The sequence below is a fragment of the Psammomys obesus genome, unplaced genomic scaffold (genome assembly GCF_907164565.1).
Source record: "Psammomys obesus unplaced genomic scaffold, mPsaObe1.curated_primary_1811, whole genome shotgun sequence".
Taxonomy (NCBI): domain Eukaryota; kingdom Metazoa; phylum Chordata; class Mammalia; order Rodentia; family Muridae; genus Psammomys; species Psammomys obesus.
Window position 1 is genome coordinate 15,706,193 of NW_026585742.1, and position 18,131 is coordinate 15,724,323.

At 37.6% G+C, this 18,131-nt stretch overlaps 1 protein-coding gene across 1 annotated transcript in view; it reads left to right on the plus strand.

Moving 5' to 3' along the window:
- Positions 1-18,131, plus strand: part of LOC129670528 (DNA repair-scaffolding protein-like) — a gene marked incomplete at its 3' end in the record, with an annotated part of 244,997 nt that overhangs the window by 65,321 nt on the left and 161,545 nt on the right. Inside the window, exon 6 of the mRNA XM_055599034.1 lies at positions 15,607-15,860. Coding sequence (XP_055455009.1) covers positions 15,607-15,860 — 254 coding nt within the window. The remainder of the gene's footprint in view (positions 1-15,606; positions 15,861-18,131) is intronic.

Genomic DNA, 18,131 nt, shown 5'->3' on the forward strand with positions numbered 1-18,131 from the left:
ACACACACACACACACACACACACACACACACACACACACACACACATGCATTATCTATCTATCTATCTATCTATCTATCTATCTATCTATTAAAGAGAAATGTATTTTTTAATGTTTGATTTGTTTTTTTGCCTTTGTTTTCTTGGACACCTACATGGTTCCATTACTCCACTGTCTTATTTTTTTCAATTTTATTTTATTTTATTTTTTTGTTTTTTGAGACAGGGTTTCTCTGTGTAGCCTTGACTGTCCTGGACTCACTTTGTAGACCAGACTGGCCTTGAACTCACAGTGATCTGCCTGCTTCTGCCTCCTGGACTGCTGGGATCATAGGTGTGTATCATTGAGCAGGCTCCTCTGCCTTCTTAAAAACAGCTTCTTTGTCAATTCTTCCCTTCCTCAGTCTTTGCCTTGAATATAGAAGAAGTCTTACTTGTAACCAGAAATAGTGTATGGGTCTGGAGGCTTAGCTTAGTGGTAAAAACATGCCTATAGTGAGTGAATGGGTCTCTGTTCCAAATCCCTAACCTTGAAGAACAAGTCATAGCAATATCTTGTATCTTTCTGTTGCTTTGTTTATGTAAATGAATAAGTTTATTTTTATCAGGCTGTTGTGTTTGTTTTTTGGTAAGGTCTAAGCAGATAGCCTTCAACTTTTACCAGACTGAGAGTGCCTGTTGGTCCTGCCTGGGGCTGGCAGAGGAGGGCAGCCTTTGAAAGACTCTGGGCTGTGTCCCACTAAATTCGCTTTGAAACAGTATGACCGTATAGTTTTCATCAGTTTTATCAAAATTCCAGTTTGTATCCTGTACTTTGTGGGTTCTTTTTTTTTTCTTTATCCCTTCTCCACCCCTTCACTTCTTCCCTTTCAATACCCTCATGTTAGATATGAGAACAAAAAAAGGATAGAGGGGAAAGGGAACATTATTATCGTTAGACTACTTTCTGTTGATGAGGGGTGTCTAATTTCTTGGGACAAGTTTGATCTGTGCCATCAGGATATTTAATTTCTTTCCTCCTCTTTATACACAACCTCTTGACAAATAACAGCCAACAGCATCTAACCATCAACCAGCCACCTATCATTGGGACATTTATATATCCTTTGAAAAGTCCCTAGAATTCCAAATGTCACACACTTGCAGAAATTATCTGCCACTGGCAAAATCACGCCCTTGTTAGAGCAAAGCAGCTCCATTTCCCCATTCCTAGGGTTAAAATGAAAATATATTACAAAATTCTCACTATAGTGCCACGGACCAGCCCAGTCGGGTTCCCCATGTCCGCCGGAGAATCAGAGGTTTGTATATCAGGAAGGCACAGTTTCAGACAAGTTGACAGACAGAGGCCACACCAAAGAGTGATTCTGCTGCAATTTTTCTGAAGTCAGGCTAATAATTTTATAGTAATTACATAGGGAAACACCTTAAAGTTGGCATACTTCCCGGAACACTTAAATTTTTACCAAGAATACAAAGTTTACATTTTAACTCAAAAGTGTAGCCAAACATAAAGCAGTGCCCACAAGAAATTTCGGCCTAGGAACTTTTTGATCAGAGCAAACAAAGGACAAAAAAACCCTCAAACTGCAGTTTCATTATTGCTAACCAGTGAAGAGGAAAGTCAGGAGCTAAGTCAGATACCTGACAAAATCTTTCTCTGTATCAAAGTCTAAATACACCTTTGTTAACCATCCTCTCATATGTCTTGGTAAAGATTTATAATCTTCCTTAGAAACAAGACGCCAAAGGGAGGCATGCTCGAACCAGCTGTACTTTCCTATGCTCTCTTTTCCTAAGGAGGAGCCCATTATTTTTTCACTATTCTTGTAATGCTTTCTGATACTGAATCTGATTTATTACTTCTTTTAAAATTATTTTTTTCCATTCTATTCTTGTTAAAGCTTTAGTAATCTATCAAAAATGTTTCCTTGAATAGTTAATTGTGCTATTCCAAGAATCATAGAGAAAAATCAAAAGACTCATTAATCCAACCCCACAACTGCGACCAAGAAAGCACAGAAATCTTAGAATACGTCTTTTTAACTTAGGTGGTTGGGGGGGAGGGGGGACACACTTCCTAGGGACCTCCAGGGAGCGTATTTCCGAAGAAAGTGTATCTTCCACCTAGTAGCACAATCTATTGATATGCTACACTGACAACGCTGGAGTGGGTGGAGCACTATAGTATAGCATTTCTTTTACTTTTTGTTCATCTGTGATCAGTGCAGACAAACAGAGGCTGAGGGAGTGAGGGAGTGCTTGTGTCAGGCAGAGTTCTGCATCGTTTACCTGAGAAGTCCTTTTGGCCTTGGCAGTACTCAGCTCTTTCCCCTCTCATCTGCTGCTTAATGAACTTTGATTCAGCAGATTCTTTCCCAGAACACTGTAACTTCTCCCTTCGTCTATTCTCCTTAGGTGTACCTTTGCCTCGTGTTTCTCATTTTCTTTCCTCTTTCAGACTTTGTGCTTTAGGACAGAGGAGATGAACAATATCTTTTTAATGCACCCTTTGTCTGAACAGGAATTCTCATTCTCAACTGTCACTTGAGGTTGGAAATGTTTGGGTTGGAAAGGTGAGCTAAGTGGGTTACAGATCTGTAACTGGCTGTAGCTTGTGAAACCTGTTTATCCCAGCAAAAATTTTTGTTTGATTGTTTTCTTTAATGTGAGAAAATCCATGGCTTTAGCTTTTCGCCTTTGTAGCAACTGGGTGGAAGCTGAAGAATGACTGCTATAATAGTACAACCTCTCTAGGTCTGGAGCAATGGCTCAGTCGTTAAGAGCCTATGATGTAATTTTAAACAATCATTCCAACTGCAACTGCTATATCATGACTTTCCTTGTTTTCTTCTTTAAGAAGTAAGAAATAGGTACTTGTAAAGAAAGCAGAAGACTCTTCACTTTTTTCACAGTCTTTTTGAAATTGCCATATTAACTACCAATTGACTGTAGTGTGAGTAAGGGAAGACCTTTGCAAGACTTTCTGTTAATTTATCTTCTACTCCCCTCACCAGTGATCTTGTATTCTGTGCTGTGGTCAGATATGGAGGCAATCCAGGCATTTCCCCTACTCACAAGGGTCTCCTCGCTTGAACACGTTAACATACTCTGTAATCTGATATGTAACATCCTTATATCTATCTATACGGCACACCAGAAGTAATTTGCTTTCAGTTGTCAAGGCCAGTAGCACACTTTCACTGTCATAACCTCCATTCCTATGTCATCATTTAGTTCATAGTGATCTTGGTGTCTTTCACTAGTGATCTGATACATGGATGGCACAATGCAGATTGGACCAAGTGAATATGATATAACAAGTACGCCATGGGATGGGAAATAAATCAAACCAAATTAAAGCAGGAGCTAAACTTCGTGGAGTCTAGGGGTATGGATCATGCATAGATACACCCTCTAAGATGAAGGATAACTTGTTGCACCTTGTCTCAGATACCATCAAAGAAAGTTATAATGCTTTGTGGGCATATTTGAATTTTAGAGGTAGTACTTTTGACACTTGGGTGTGTTAATGTGGCCTGTATATCAGCAGTCCTCAACCTGTGGGTTGTGCCTCCTTTGGAGATCAGACTTCCCTTCGTGTATCATATATCCAGCATATCCGATTACATTATACATTATGATTCAAAACAATAGCAAAATTACAGTTATGAAGTATCAATGAAAATAATTTTGTGGTTGGGGTCAACACAAACATGAGGAACTGTATGAAAGTGTTACAAAATTAGGAAGGTTGGAAACCAGTACTGTATACCAAGTTACTTAAAAAACGTTCAGTAAGCGTAGAATAGAAGACTCGACAGTTTCATGCTGCTCTTCCATTTGAGTCATATGACCCAGCCAGTCCAGTAGTATTTGAGATTTCCCTAGCAGATAGGGTTTAGGTCTAGAAGCAGGACCAAATAAACAAATCAGCAGAGGTTCTCAGGGTTTGGGTGCAAGGACTCAGTGTAACTTATGAGCATCTCTTCTCCCTTCTAGAGATAGATCTGGGCTGTAGTGGAAAGAGGATGTTTGATGATAGGCCACTAAGTTTTCATGTGTCCTGCATGGTCCTTTGTGAACTGACTGAATCACTAAGTCATAACACTGTATGTGTAAACCAGTGATCTGTCATCAAAGGGTTGTAATAAATGTCAGCAAATACAGGGTTACATGGCTTCACTTGTCTGTATTGTCACTTGCTCCAACTTTAAGAAGTCATTCCAGAGACCTTCGAGTATGCCAAACTGAGATTCATGGCTTTAATGCCAAGAAAAGTAACTTTGGGATGAGCTTTAAGGAAGAAAAATTTTATAACTGTGTAAGAGTGATCACTAATAACTACTCAAGAGTCAGTATTATACTGTCTTAAAAACTTTGCCAAAGAAAGTAATCTGTTACTTTTTTTATTTTTTATTTAACTTTTATTAATTACACTTTATTCATTTTGTATCCCCCCATAAGCCTCTCCCTCCTCCCCTCCCGATCCCACCCTCCCTCCCCTTTCTACATGTATGCTGCTCCCCAAATCCACTGATAGGAGAGGTCCTCCTCTCCTTCTTTCTGATCTTAGTCTATCAGTTCTCATCAGAAGTGGCTGCATTGTCATCTTCTGTGGCCTAGCAAGGCTTCTCCCCCCTTAGGGGGAGGTGATCAAAGAGCAGGCCAAAATCAGATTATGTCAGAGGCAGTCCCTCTTCCCATTATATGTAACCCACTTGGACACTGAACTGCCTGGGCTACATCTGTGCAGGGGTTCTAGGTTATCTCCATGAATAGTCCTTGGTTGGAGTATGAGTCTCTGGGAAGCTCCCTGTGTTCAAATTTTCTTGTTCTGTTGCCCTCCTTGTGGAGTTCCTGTCCTCTCCAGCTCTTGCTTATTCCCACTTCTTACCTAAAATTCCATTCACTCTGCCCGACAGTTGGCCATCAGGCTCAGCATCTGCTTTGATAGTCTGCATGGCAGAGGCTTTCAGAGGCCCTCTGTGGCAGGTTCCTAGATTGTTTCCTGTTTTCTTCTTCTGGCTTTCAGAGGCCCTCTGTAGCAGGTTCCTAGGTTATTTCCTGTTTTCTTCTTCTTCTGATGTCCATCCTCTTTGCCTTTCAGGATGGGGATTGAGCATTTTAGTTAGGCTCCTCTCTTTTGCTTAGTTTGTGTAGATGTTGTATGTTTATATGAGTGAGTATATACCGTGTGTGTCTTTTTTCTTCTGGGACAACTCACTCAGGATGATCTTTTCCAGGTCCCACCATTTACCTGCAAATTTCATGATTTCCTTATTTTTCATTGCTGAGTAATAAATACTCCATTGTATAGATGTACCACAATTTCTACATCCATTCTTCAGTTGAGGGGCATCTGGGTTGTTTCCAGCTTCTGGCTATTACAAATAAAGCTGCTACAAACATGGTTGAGCAAATGTCCTTTTTGTGTACTTGAGCCTCCTTTGGATATATGCCTAGGAATGGTATGGCTGGATCTTGAGGAAGCCCTATTCCTAGTTGTCTGAGAAAGCGCCAGATTGATTTCCAGAGTGGTTGTACCAGTTTACATTCCCACCAGCAGTGGAGAAGGGTTCCCCTTTCTCCACAACCTCTCTAGCATGTGTTGTCCCTTGAGTTTTTCATCTTGGCCATTCTGATGGGTGTAAGGTGAAATCTCAGGGTTGTTTTGATTTGCATTTCCCTAATGGCTAATGAGGTTGAGCATTTCTTTAAGTGCTTCTCTGCCATTCGATATTCCTCTACAGAGAATTCTCTCTTTAGCTCTGTTCCCCATTTTTTAAGTGGATTACTTTGTTTGCTGGTTTTCAGCTTCTTTAGTTCTTTATATATACTGGATATGAGTCCTCTGTCAGATAAAGGGTTGGTGAAGAAGATTCTTTCCCAATCTGTAGGCATTCGCTTTGTTTTGATGATGGTGTCCTTTGCTTTACAGAAGCTTTTCAGTTTCATGAGGTCCCATTTATTGATTGTTGCTCTTAGAGCCTGTGCTGTTGGTGTTCTGTTCAGGAAGTTTTCTCCTGTACCAATGAGCTCTAGGGTATTCCTCACTTCTTTTTCTAGCTGATTTAATGTGGCTGGTTTTATGTTGAGGTCTTTGATCCACTTGGACTTCAGTTTTGTGCAGGCTGATAAGTATGGATTTATTTTCATTTTTCTACATGTAGGCATCCAGTTGGACCAGCACCATTTGTTGAAGATGCTATCTTTTTTCCATTGTATGGTTTTGGCATCTTTGTCAAAAATCAGGTGTCCGTAAGTGTGTGGGTTTATTTCTGGGTCTTCTGTTCATTTCCATTGATCCACCATTCTGTTTTTATGCCAGTACCATGCAGTTTTTATAATTGTAGCTCTATAGTACAGCTTGAGATCAGGGATGGAGATACCTCCAGAAGATCTTTTATTGTAGAGGATTGTTTTAGCAATTCTGGGTTTCTTGTTATTCCATATGAAGTTGAGAATTTTTCTTTCCAGGTCTGTAAAGAATTGTGTTGGCAATTTGATGGGAATTGCATTAACTCTGTAGATTGCTTTTGGTAAGATGGCCATTTTTACTATGTTAATCCTGCCAAGCCATGAGTATGGGAGATCTTTTCATCTTCTCATATCTTCTTCTAATTCTTTTTTCAGAGACTTGAAATTTTTTTCATACAAGTCTTTGACTTGCTTGGTTAGGGTCACACCAAGATACTTTATGTCCTTTGCAGCTATTGTGAATGGTGTTGTTTCTCTAATTTCTTTCTCGGCCCTTTTGTCCTTTGTATACAAGAGGGCTACTGATTTTTTTGAGTTAATTTTGTATCCTGCCACTTTGCTGAAGGTGTTAATTAGCTGTAGGAATTCCCTGGTAGAGTTTTTGGGGTCACTCATCTATACAATCATATCATCTGCAAATAGTGATAATTTGACTTCTTCCTTTCCAATCTGTATCCCCTTGATCTCCTTCAACTGTCTTATTGCTCTAGCAAGGACTTTCAGCACTATGTTGAAGAGATATGGAGAGAGTGGGCAGCCTTGTCTTGTCCCTGATTTCAGTGGGATTGCTTTAATTTTCTCTCCGTTCAGTTTGATGTTGGCTATAGGCTTGCTGTATATCGCCTTTACTATGTTTAGATATGTGCCTTTTAGCCCTAATCTCTCCAATACTTTAAATATGAATGGATGTTGGATTTTGTCAAATGCTTTTTCAGCATCTAAGGAGATGATCATGTTGTTTTTTTTCCTTCAATTTGTTTATGTGGTGGATCACATTGATGGATTTCTGTATATTGAACCACCCCTGCATACCTGGGATGAAGCCTACTTGGTCATAGTGGATAATATCTTTGATGTGTTCTTGTATTTGGTTTACAAGTATTTTGTTAAGTATTTTTGCATCAATGTTCATAAGGGAGATTGGCCTGAAATTCTCTTTCTTTGTTGAGTCTTTGTGAGGTTTAGGTACCAAGGTGACTGTGGCTTCATAGAATGAATTTGGTAGTGTTCCTTCTGTTTCTATTTTGTGGAATAGCTTGAAGAGAATTGGAGTTAGCTCTTCTTTGAAGGTTTGGTAGAATTCTGCGCTGAAGCCATCTGGTCCTGGGCTTTTTTTGGGTGGGAGACTTTTGATGACCGCTTCTATTTCTTTGGGGGATATAGGACTATTTAGTTGATTTACCTGGTCCTGATTCAGCTTTGGTAAGTCAAATCGATCAAGAAAATTGTCCATTTCATTTAGATTTTCAAATTTTGTGGCATATAGACTTTTGAAGTAAGTCCTGATGATTGTTTGGATTTCCTCAGTGTCTGTAGTTATAGTATTTTACTTTTAAATATAGCTTTTAGGCAAGTTCTTAGACAAGAAGAGAAAGCAGCACATTCTTTTACAAAATGCCACAAGAACAGTGTCTAGCCCAGTTGCTAATATTGCTTTTTTCTAAAACCTCTTTAGGTGGGTCACTATAGTCTGCATTTCTAGGTCCTGTCTTCCAGGTTCGTAGTAGAATGGCCCATTAAGCTCTGCTTACAGTTCAATCACTTTTGTACGTTAAACTTCCAAAATATCCTACATTCCTTAAGAAATCAACATGGTCAGGCCTATGACAAGAATATCCAACTCCTGGTACCAACTTCTTATTATTTACTCTTTTGTTGTTGAAAAAATTAATCCAACTTATAGAAAAAAATATTTATTTTGGCTTGATGTTCTAAAGTGTTAAGTGTTCACTATGACAGAGGAGCATGGCAACAAGGCATTGACAGGCCACTTATAGGGAGGCATCCCACTCCTATTTATGGGATTTTCAATTACTAACACATAAATTCTGGGAAAAGACTTTATCTGTTCATGTTCAGTATTCCATTTAAATAAATATGTGTGTGTGTGTGTGTGTGTGTGTGTGTATGTCCATGGAGACCATTTTCATTCAAATTTTATGGCTTTTTAAAAAAGTATTTTATATTTATTTTATGTACATTGGTGTTTTGCCTATATGTATGTGAGGGTGTCAGATCCCCTGGAGTTGGAGTTACAAACAGTTGTGAGCTGCCATGTGCATGCTGGGGCTTGAATCCAGGGCCTCTGGAAGAACAACCAATGCTCTTAACTGCTGAGCCATCATTCTAGCCCAAGATTTTTTCATTCTAATCTTTTTTTTTTAATTTTTTGATTTATTTATATATTAATTATATCACATTCTGCTTGCATGTGTGTCTGTGCACAAGATCTCATTATAGATGGTTGTAAACCACCATGTGGTTGCTGGGAATTGAACTCAGGACCTTTGGAAGAACAGCCAGTGTTCTTAACCCCTGAGCCATCTCTCCATCCCTTGCTTTTTTTATACACTTAATTTGATTGCTTCTCTTAATCATCTTGTCTGATATATTTCCCTATCATTCCTGTTTGCTTAAACCATACCTTGTTATTTTCCCAGTACTTTCATATCACATGTGTTTTAGTACATTCACAGTTCTTAGAGCTTTTTAATTCTCTTCTCATAAATCTTTTTTTAATTTTCTCACTGTCTTTTTGTCATTCCTATAAAAATGTACAGAAATAAAAACTAGCAGGTAGGGTAGGCATATGATAGAATATAGTTTTTATCTTTATAACATTTTGAATTTTATTAATTTTCCTTCAGATTTCATTTTTATTTATAGCTGATTAAAATTTCATTATATATATTCCACATTTTCATTAGGCTTTCCTCAATTATTCACATCAAAGCTGATTTTTATTTTCTTATTATGAATAGAGTAATAGATGTATTATTCATTATGTATTTGCTCAGGAACAGTATAGATATATCATACTCTAAGTCTACTTTTTAAAAACCCACTTTGTGCATTGTAGGAGTTATCGCTCTTCTTCCACCATGTGGCTTCTCAGGTCATCAGGATTGACAGCAGGAGCCTTTATTGCCTGACCCATATTGCTGATGTAATTCTGTTTTTAGTTTTTGGAGATATTTTCACACTAGTTTTACCAGTTTCCATACCAACACTGAATAAGAGTTCTCCTTTCTCCATATCCTTACTATGTTTTTGTTTTGTTTAGATAGTAGCTATTCTGACTTAGTTAATAGGGAAGATGAACACATTAAAAAAAATAACCATTTTATTTTTGCAACAGAATTTTATTAATGTCAGATGCCCTGGAATTTGCTGAATGATAGAGAATGACATTGGGCTTTTATCCTCATGCCGTTAGCTCCCAAGTTCTGTAGGACCATGATCTGCAGTTTTGGGGATCAAACAAGACTTCATGTGTGCCCAGGAATTAAGGCTACCAAATGACAAATAGAAACTTAAAATCTAAAATCTTCTGTATAGTTATAGAAACAATCAACCAAGTGTAGAGGAAGCTCATAGAGTGGGAGAGGGTCTTTGCCAACTCAACATCTGACAGATAATTAATATCCAGAATATAGAAAGAACACAAAAGCCAAAGAGTTTTATTTTTCTTTCAGAGACCCATTCAAAAAGTGGCCTATAGATAGGAACAGAGTTCTCAGAAAAAGAAGTAAAGAAAAACAGATCTCAAAAAAATGTTCATTATACCTAGCAATTAGGGATATGTAAATCAAAGCAACTTTGAGATTTCATCTCTCCCCAGTCCCAAGGGTCACTGTCAAGAAAACAGCCAATAACAAATGCTGGTGAGGATATGAACAAAGGAACCCTCACTTGTTTGTGGGATTGCAAACGGGTGCAGCCACTATGAAAATTAGTGTGGAGAGTTCTGAAAAAGAAATAAATATATTTACAATTTGACCCACCTATACCATAACTTGGCATATGCTCAAAAAATTCCATAGCCTACTCTATATACTGCACAGCTGTGTTCATTGCTTCTCTATTACAATAGCTAGGAAATGGAAACAACCTAAATATCCCCAAACTGATTAGTAAATAATAAAAATGTGATACATACAGTGGAATGCTATTCAGACGTAAAGAAAATTGAAATGAATTTTTCAGGTAAGTGATTTGAGAAAACATTTCTAACAGTTAGGTTCAGTATAAGACAACTTCTGCCTGTTTAAATATCTTGGTTCTGTCTGTGTTTATGCATGGAGAGTTCATCTGTCTTCTTCAGATTCTGTGGATGTAAGCAAGTTGGTTACCCATTGTTCCCCATAGATGTTTGTTGTACTTTGGTTCTGTTAATAGGATGTGATGAATTCATGTTTTCTTTGGTCATCTAAGACAATGTTATTTTTATTGTCACCAAATACATTACTTACTAAATTTTTCATTGCCCTTTATTGTATGAAATTTGTGCTAAAACTGAGGAAAAATCTTTATAAAAATAAATACAAAATGTATATTTAAACTACCACAGGAGCTAATAAGCACAGCTAACATTTGCTAATTATTTAATATAGTATTATTCTCTCCAGTTTGAAGATGAAGAAACAAAGGAAAGTTAAATAAATACTCTGCTTTTAGAGTAATAACTTGGCAGCAGGTCAAGGCTTGGGACCATGTCAGAGTCAAATTCTATAAGAATCTCTAAGCTATTCCTGTCCCCAGTGAACTTGTTTGTTCCTTTTTCTTTTCTATACATACTATGTTTGGGATTGTTCCCAAGTTGTTGTGTGATTTTAGTTTATTTTCTCCTCTTCAATTTACTGTAAATATATAAAACAAGCTAAGGGTTTTATTAATTATAGCAGCTATGATAGTATGTGGATGGCAGGCATTCATTGTATTGTAATTTATAATTTACTTCTCATTTAACAATTGACAGCATAAACCAGAAGTAAATCATGATTGATGCCTGGAAATTCTAAGATACTACCTACTCTACTCTTAATATTTACTGTTCTTTGCTGAGGAAATTTATGTGGGTTTTATGATGTGACTTTAAAAGTATCTTACTAGCTGTGTAAAGCTGAAGAAATGCTTCTTTTTGTTACCTTTTCTACTATTGAAAGCAAATACAAGAGCTATGAGCTTTCTAAGAGGATTAGCAGATCTGCTTTTTTAAACCTCACCTCCAAATTATTCTCCAAACATACTGTCACAAGGTCTCTTGGGTTTCTTCTATCTACAGTCTCTCTTTTGTCAGATGAAAACCATTTTTTTTTTTACACTGGTCTTCCCTGCCACAAGTCAGCTTAAGTGTTTTTAACATTCTCAAGTTGCTAGACTGGCCCTTCTCTTCTCAAAGATATGTACTTTCCTTGGGTAGTCTTCTCTCTTTTTTTACAGATTGTTCCTAATCTTTGGATTCCCAAAGGTGTATCTTCTACCGAAGCCACAGCTGCATGATGGCCAGTTTTGTCCTATGTATTCCATGTGTGTGTATCAAGATCTAACTCATTGTTGGAATTGCCCATCCACACCTGAGTTCCTAAATTCCCTTCTGCGCAAATGCAGCCTCACTCATTTGTTGCTCACGTGTGATGCATAGGGTCTTCTGACTTCATATCCACATTTCATTCCCAGTAGAAGAGGCCTCCATGTACTTGCATTTTTTTGTTGTTGTTGGCTTTCTTTCACATCCACCTGTCCCTGTTCCCGTCTACTCAAGTTCTCTTATGACTTCTTGCTCTGATTATTCAGCAGCCTTCTGGTAGGCTTATGCTGGCATAAGTCCTCTCACTTTCTTATGTCACAGTCTGTTCTTCAGAATGTTGTCTTGCTAATCCTTCCACATTAGCATTTGATATTATAAGCTTCTGCTTAAAAAGCCAGCAGTTCTCTGCTGCCTCAGAACAAAGCTGTATCCACTGCCCAGTATTGTAAACACTTAAACAGCTGTGTCTCTTGCTACTGTTTCCTTGCCTGACTTGTATTCCCTTAGATCACACAGTATTCTTTCTGCTTGGACTGTCCTTTCTCCCTGTCTTCTATGAGAATGCCTAGCATTCTATTCCATGTGACAGATCTTGGGAAGTAAACTCTTACTTCTCCTTGTCTCTATCCTCTGAGCTTTGCTCTTAATGGTTTTTTGAACCAAAGTAAATTTTCTCTTGCAATACTTGTACTGCAGTGTTTTATAAGGAATTGAGTTCAGCCTCCATCCTACCTCCAATGTACTTTGAATCCTCTTCACATTTGCCTATGAGTCTATAGCACAAGCTGTGTCCCTTTCTAGGACAGTGGTTCTTAATGGTGGTGTGTTGAGGGTTGGCCTGGTACTGTGTATTTTAAAGTCCCCCCGCCCCATCTTATCCCTGCTCAGAGGAGCTCATTCTCACATATACCTATCCTTATTATGTAAACCTAGCCTTATTGTGTAAACTTTACCAAGTCATTATATCTTGGTTGGTTAAACAGCCTATACCTGGGCAGGGCAGAATGGGGTAGGCATGGTTAAGGTTCCCAGGCTTTTTGGTTCAAGAGAATCATGGGGAAACAGATGGACAGGAAGAGAGGAGGAAAGACCCCATAATGGATTAGTGTGGGGGGAAAAAAACCCACGTGGGCCAAGAGGAAGGACTCCAGTAATGGTGCAAAAAGGCCAAGATGAAGAATACAAGCAAGTACCATGGGATTATGGATGGAAGGTAGATCAGATGAGGGTGATTAAGGCGGATGCCATTGGATGGGGGCTGGGAGATGGATGGTGAGGTATTTGAGCCAGTGTAGATGAAATATCTGCCCGCCACAAGATACATAAGGCAATTATAAAATCTATTTGTGATAGTAGGTTAAATAATACTGCCGTGATAACTTCAGGGCCAATAAATAAATAAATAAATAAATAAATAAACAAACAAATAAATAAATAAATAAATAAATAAATATTATATAGTCTCACACTTATTTTTTTATTTACAACAAGGGTACTTTTGTTTCCAGTAAACATTAGGCTATGTCTAGAAATGTTTTCATTGTCATGACTTGTTCAGCATGTGCTACTATTATTTGGTGGGTATAGGCCTGGGATATTACTAACCATTCCACAGTGCATGACTTTCATATTGTCCTAACAATAGCTGGCAGTAGAACTGAGGTTGAGAGATCTTGCTTTAGAATGAAATGAAAACCTTTATTCTAAAGAAAATTTCTCAGCCATTCTTGGGGGTACAGACTTAAAATCCCAGCTATTCAAAAGTTGAGGCTGGAGCATTACAGTTCATAGTATACCTGGGCTATATAGAGTTTTTAATAAAAAAAAAAATGCTCAGAGTTAGCTAAGTGCGGAAGAATTCTACATTCAATCCCCGAAGGGGTTGGGGGGACGTCTCATAAGGAAAAGGTTGAATTATTTAGATGTACAGTTCTCAAGGAATACAAAAGGTATCATGTATCATCCTTTTCAGTTTAAAATGCTCTGGTTCCTTTCGTGGCTTATTTTCAGTATTTATGCAGAAGTAGTATTGTGAGGAAAGCATGTACTTCTAGTGCTTATTAATTATGTAGCTGCCATGACTTAGACTTAGAACTACAAGTGTGGAAAGGCAATAGAACCATGCTTTTCATTCTTTTCAAAGGTTGTTTGTTCTGTTTTGTTTTTGTCTTTTGAAAACTGTAAAGGTACATACCAGAACTATTTCTTAAATGATACAGGATGGATAATGTAATTTTAAAGGCTTTTCACAAGTACTTAACTATATAATTTCAAAAAAGACCCAGTGCAGTAAGCCTCTGTCTACATTAGCAAACTCTAGCACTTTTGTAACAACATACACATGCTCACAGACTCTGCTGCTTGAATACTCTTCCTGTTTTCAGTGCTTCCTGCATTACCAGGGATGAATATGGACTCTTAAGGATGGGACACAGACATATGTTTGAAATAAATGTTTATGGAAGTCCCATTTAACTCATGATGAAGTACACTTTTAGGAAATTTATGCTTTAGTGTACATAGTAAATTATAGAAGGCTGCTAGAACCTGTGAAATCCAAATATTGAAGGATAAATTATTACTAAAACTAGGACAACATGGAATTGACCTGTAAAACCAAGTAATATGAAAATAAAATTCCATTGCTGGAATGAAAATGAAATTGAAATGAAATGAAAATGAAAATGAAAATTTCTATTGCTGTAATAAGACACCATAACCAAAAGTCACCTGGGGAAGAAAGGCTTATTTCACTTACACTCCCACCTCACAATACTTCGAGTAAGGAAGTCAAGGCAGGAACTCAAGCAGAAACCTGAAGAGCAGAGCTAATACCTAGGCCTTGTAGTAATGCTGCTCACTGGCTTGTTGGATCTGGTTTTTATATACTGCCAGGACTACTTAGTAGAAACAGCATCACCCACAATGGTCTGGGCACTCCCTGTTAATCACTAATTATGAAAATGCCCCAAAGGCCAGTCTGGTGAGGCCATTTTTTAGCTGATGTTCTTTTGTCACAAATAACTCTGGCCAGGGTTTCAAGTTGACATTAAAACCAGCCAGTACACTTAACCTGTGTCAGAGCAAAGACAGAACATCAAAAGAAAGCAGTGATTAGCTCCTGTAGGATGGCCTTGTGATGCAAATTTCTTTTTTCTAATCCACTTCACAAATATGAGTAAGAAAAAAAAAAGCTAGACAATTACATTCTTAAATAATTCCTATTTATGTTAAAGATTTCTAACTGGACTCTAGAAAATATGTTGGAATTATGACAGATAAAGCAAGTTTACTTATTTATTCTTAGCTGAATTAAAATGCTTTATACCTAAGGAGACAACATCTTTATATTTGGTTTGTGGCAAATAATGAATGTTATCTAATCATTAAAATTTAAAAGCTAAGAAATAACCATCCATCCCCATGATTGTTAGGTATTGACTGCTCTTAGACTTTTAGGTAGTGTTTATTAGTTTACTTTGGAGATTTCTGTATATATGGTGCATGTGCCTAGTTCGCTGAAGGAAGAGAAATACAATTGTGGTGATTTTGGTGTAGTCTATAAGATAATCCCTGGCTTACAACTAGTTTAACCTATTTTTGCTGCTTATTTATTTATTTATTTATTTATTTCTTATTTATTTATTTATTTATTTATCCATCTATTTATTTATTTATCTATCTATCTATTTATTTATTCAGTCATTTATTTATTTAGAGCACTTAGACTTTTTCTTTTTTAAATCAAAACGATATATATATATTCTTAAGTGAAGAATATTTAATTATATCTATTTTGATTTTTTTTTTTTCAGCCAATTTCTACAGAAATTTTGGAGTATTCATCAGATAGTGAAAAAGAAGATGACCCAGAGAATGCCCTGGTCATTGATTCAGAATCCCCTCACAAATACCAGGTGGATTTTAAATCAGATGCAAGACAATTTTTGGGTAGACAGACTCACTCAGAGCCAAATTCAGCTGAGCCCATATTGAGCACACCCAAGAAGTATATGGCCAAGTTTCCAAAGACTCCAGAAAATTCAGCAACAAAGAAGAAGCTTTTAAGGTTAAATCATCTTTTAAATTTATTTTTTTTCTCTGTTCTTCTCTTTCTTTAAAATGTTGAGTGAGACTTTAAAAATAATTGTTTAATTGAGAAATAAAATTGACAAAATAAAATTCTCATTTTGGTAAACAATTATTAAGCCTGTTAGGGAGCTAGTTTATGAAATTCTTCATTCAAGTGGAGCATTAGTGGATTTAGTCATGACTAGCTTGAATGACTGCTTTCCATAATAGAAATGTGTTGTTTGGCTTATCAAGTTTTATTTTATGTCTGTTGCAGGTGGTGCATTTGACTGTAGAGACATGTGAATCATTGTTTCATTATCAAATATAATTTATAAAGAGAAAGATAAAAGTAAACATAAGTTCTTTAGCTTACCTTTATGCCATGTATGGCTTGAACATGTAAGAGAGATTGAGCAGACTAATGGCTTACAAGTGGAAGAAAATATAATAGAGCTCTATCTGTTCCATCTTTGCAGGTCTTGTAGATAGATTAAGTTTTGGATTGAGGTTTTTGTGGGTGGGTTGGTGATTTCTTCAGTCTTCATGGCCCCTGTTATTCTCCCAGAGATTTATTCTGATTTATGTCTGCAACTTGTTGCAGAAATGCCCCTGCCCACCATTTCTCTTTTCTCTGAAGGCCTTTTGCCCTTTTGCCCCTATTCTCTCCAGGTCTGACCTTCTCCCGTATTACTGTCTGTGCTCCCTCGCCTACCTTGTTTCCTCTCTTCAACCACTACCTCTGCTTATTCTATTTCTCTTTCTGAGTGAGATTTATGCATCCTCCCTTAAGTCCTTCTTGTTATTTATCTTCTGCGCACTGTAGTATATCTATCCTGACTAAAATATGCTTAAAAGTGAGTACATACCATGTGTGTCTTTCTGGGTCTGTGTTACCTCACTCAGGATGATCTTTTCTAGTCCATCCATTTGCCTGCAAATTTCATGATTTCCTTGTTTTTAATGGCTGAGTAGTATTCCATTGTGTAAAAGTGCCACAGTTTCTTTATTCATTCTTGGTTGAGTGACATCTAAGTTGTTTCCAGGTTTTGGCTATTACGAGTAAAGCTGCTATGAACAAGCTTGAGTAAATGTCCTATTTATATGATGGAGCATCTTTAGGGTGTATGTTCAGTAGTGGTATAGCTGGGTCTTGAGGTATGGTTATTCCCAGTTTTCTGAGAAAGCTCCAGATTGATTTCCAAAATGGTTGTACAAGTTTGTACTGTCATCAGCAATGGAAGAGTGTTCTCCTTTCTCCGCAGCCTCTCCAGCATGTTTTGTCACTTGAATTTTTGATCTTAGCCATTCTGACAGATGGTATATCAGAGTTGTTTTGATTTGCATTTTCCTGGTGACTAAGGATGAGCATTTCTTTAAGCGCTTTTCCATCATTAGGGAATCCTCTCATGAGAATTCTGTTTAGGTCTGTATCCCTTTTTTTTAATTGGATTATTTGGGTTGTTGGTGTTTAACTTCTTCAGTTCTTACCAATGCCAGGCCCAACTCTAAGATCCATTCCATGGAAGAATGCTATCCCCTGTCACTATTAATGGTATTCTGATATGTTTGTAGACAGGAGCCTACCAGAGTTGTTCTCTTAGAGGCTTCACCCAGAAATAGCAGAAATAGCTTGAAACAGATACTGAGACTCCCAAACATTGGGTGAAGCATAGGGAGTCCACTAGAAAAGAGGGAGGAAGGATAAATGGACCTAGAGGTGCAAAAGCTCCACAAGAAGACTGTCAGAGCCAATTAGCCAGGGCCCAGAGGCGCTGTGGAGTCTAAAGCACAAACAAAGGACAATGTGTGGTCTGGACCCAAGTCCTCTAATTATAAGTAGCCAATGGGAATCTTAGGTGTCATGTGGGCCCACTAGTTAGGAAAGTGGGGTATATCTCTGACATGGATGATGTTGCCTTCTTTTTTATCACTTCCACCTGATGGGACTGCCCTACCAGGCCACAGGGAAGGACTACAATCTCAATCCTCATGTGAATAAATAAGCTGGGGTGTCTGGATACGGCTTTGCTCCCCTATTCTGAGGAATAGGAGAAAGGAGATGCGGGAGGGTGGGACTAGGAGGAGAGGAGGGAATGGCATATGAGCAAGATGTAAATTGAATTAATTAATAAAAAATGAAAAAAAAAAGAAAATATAAGAGAGCTTTGATGAAAGGTTAAAAACACCTCATATGGCTGAGGAGAGCCAAGTAGAGGAAAATCCTTGTTCCTGCTCTATCAGTCAGAGACTGGCCTTTGTTACCAAG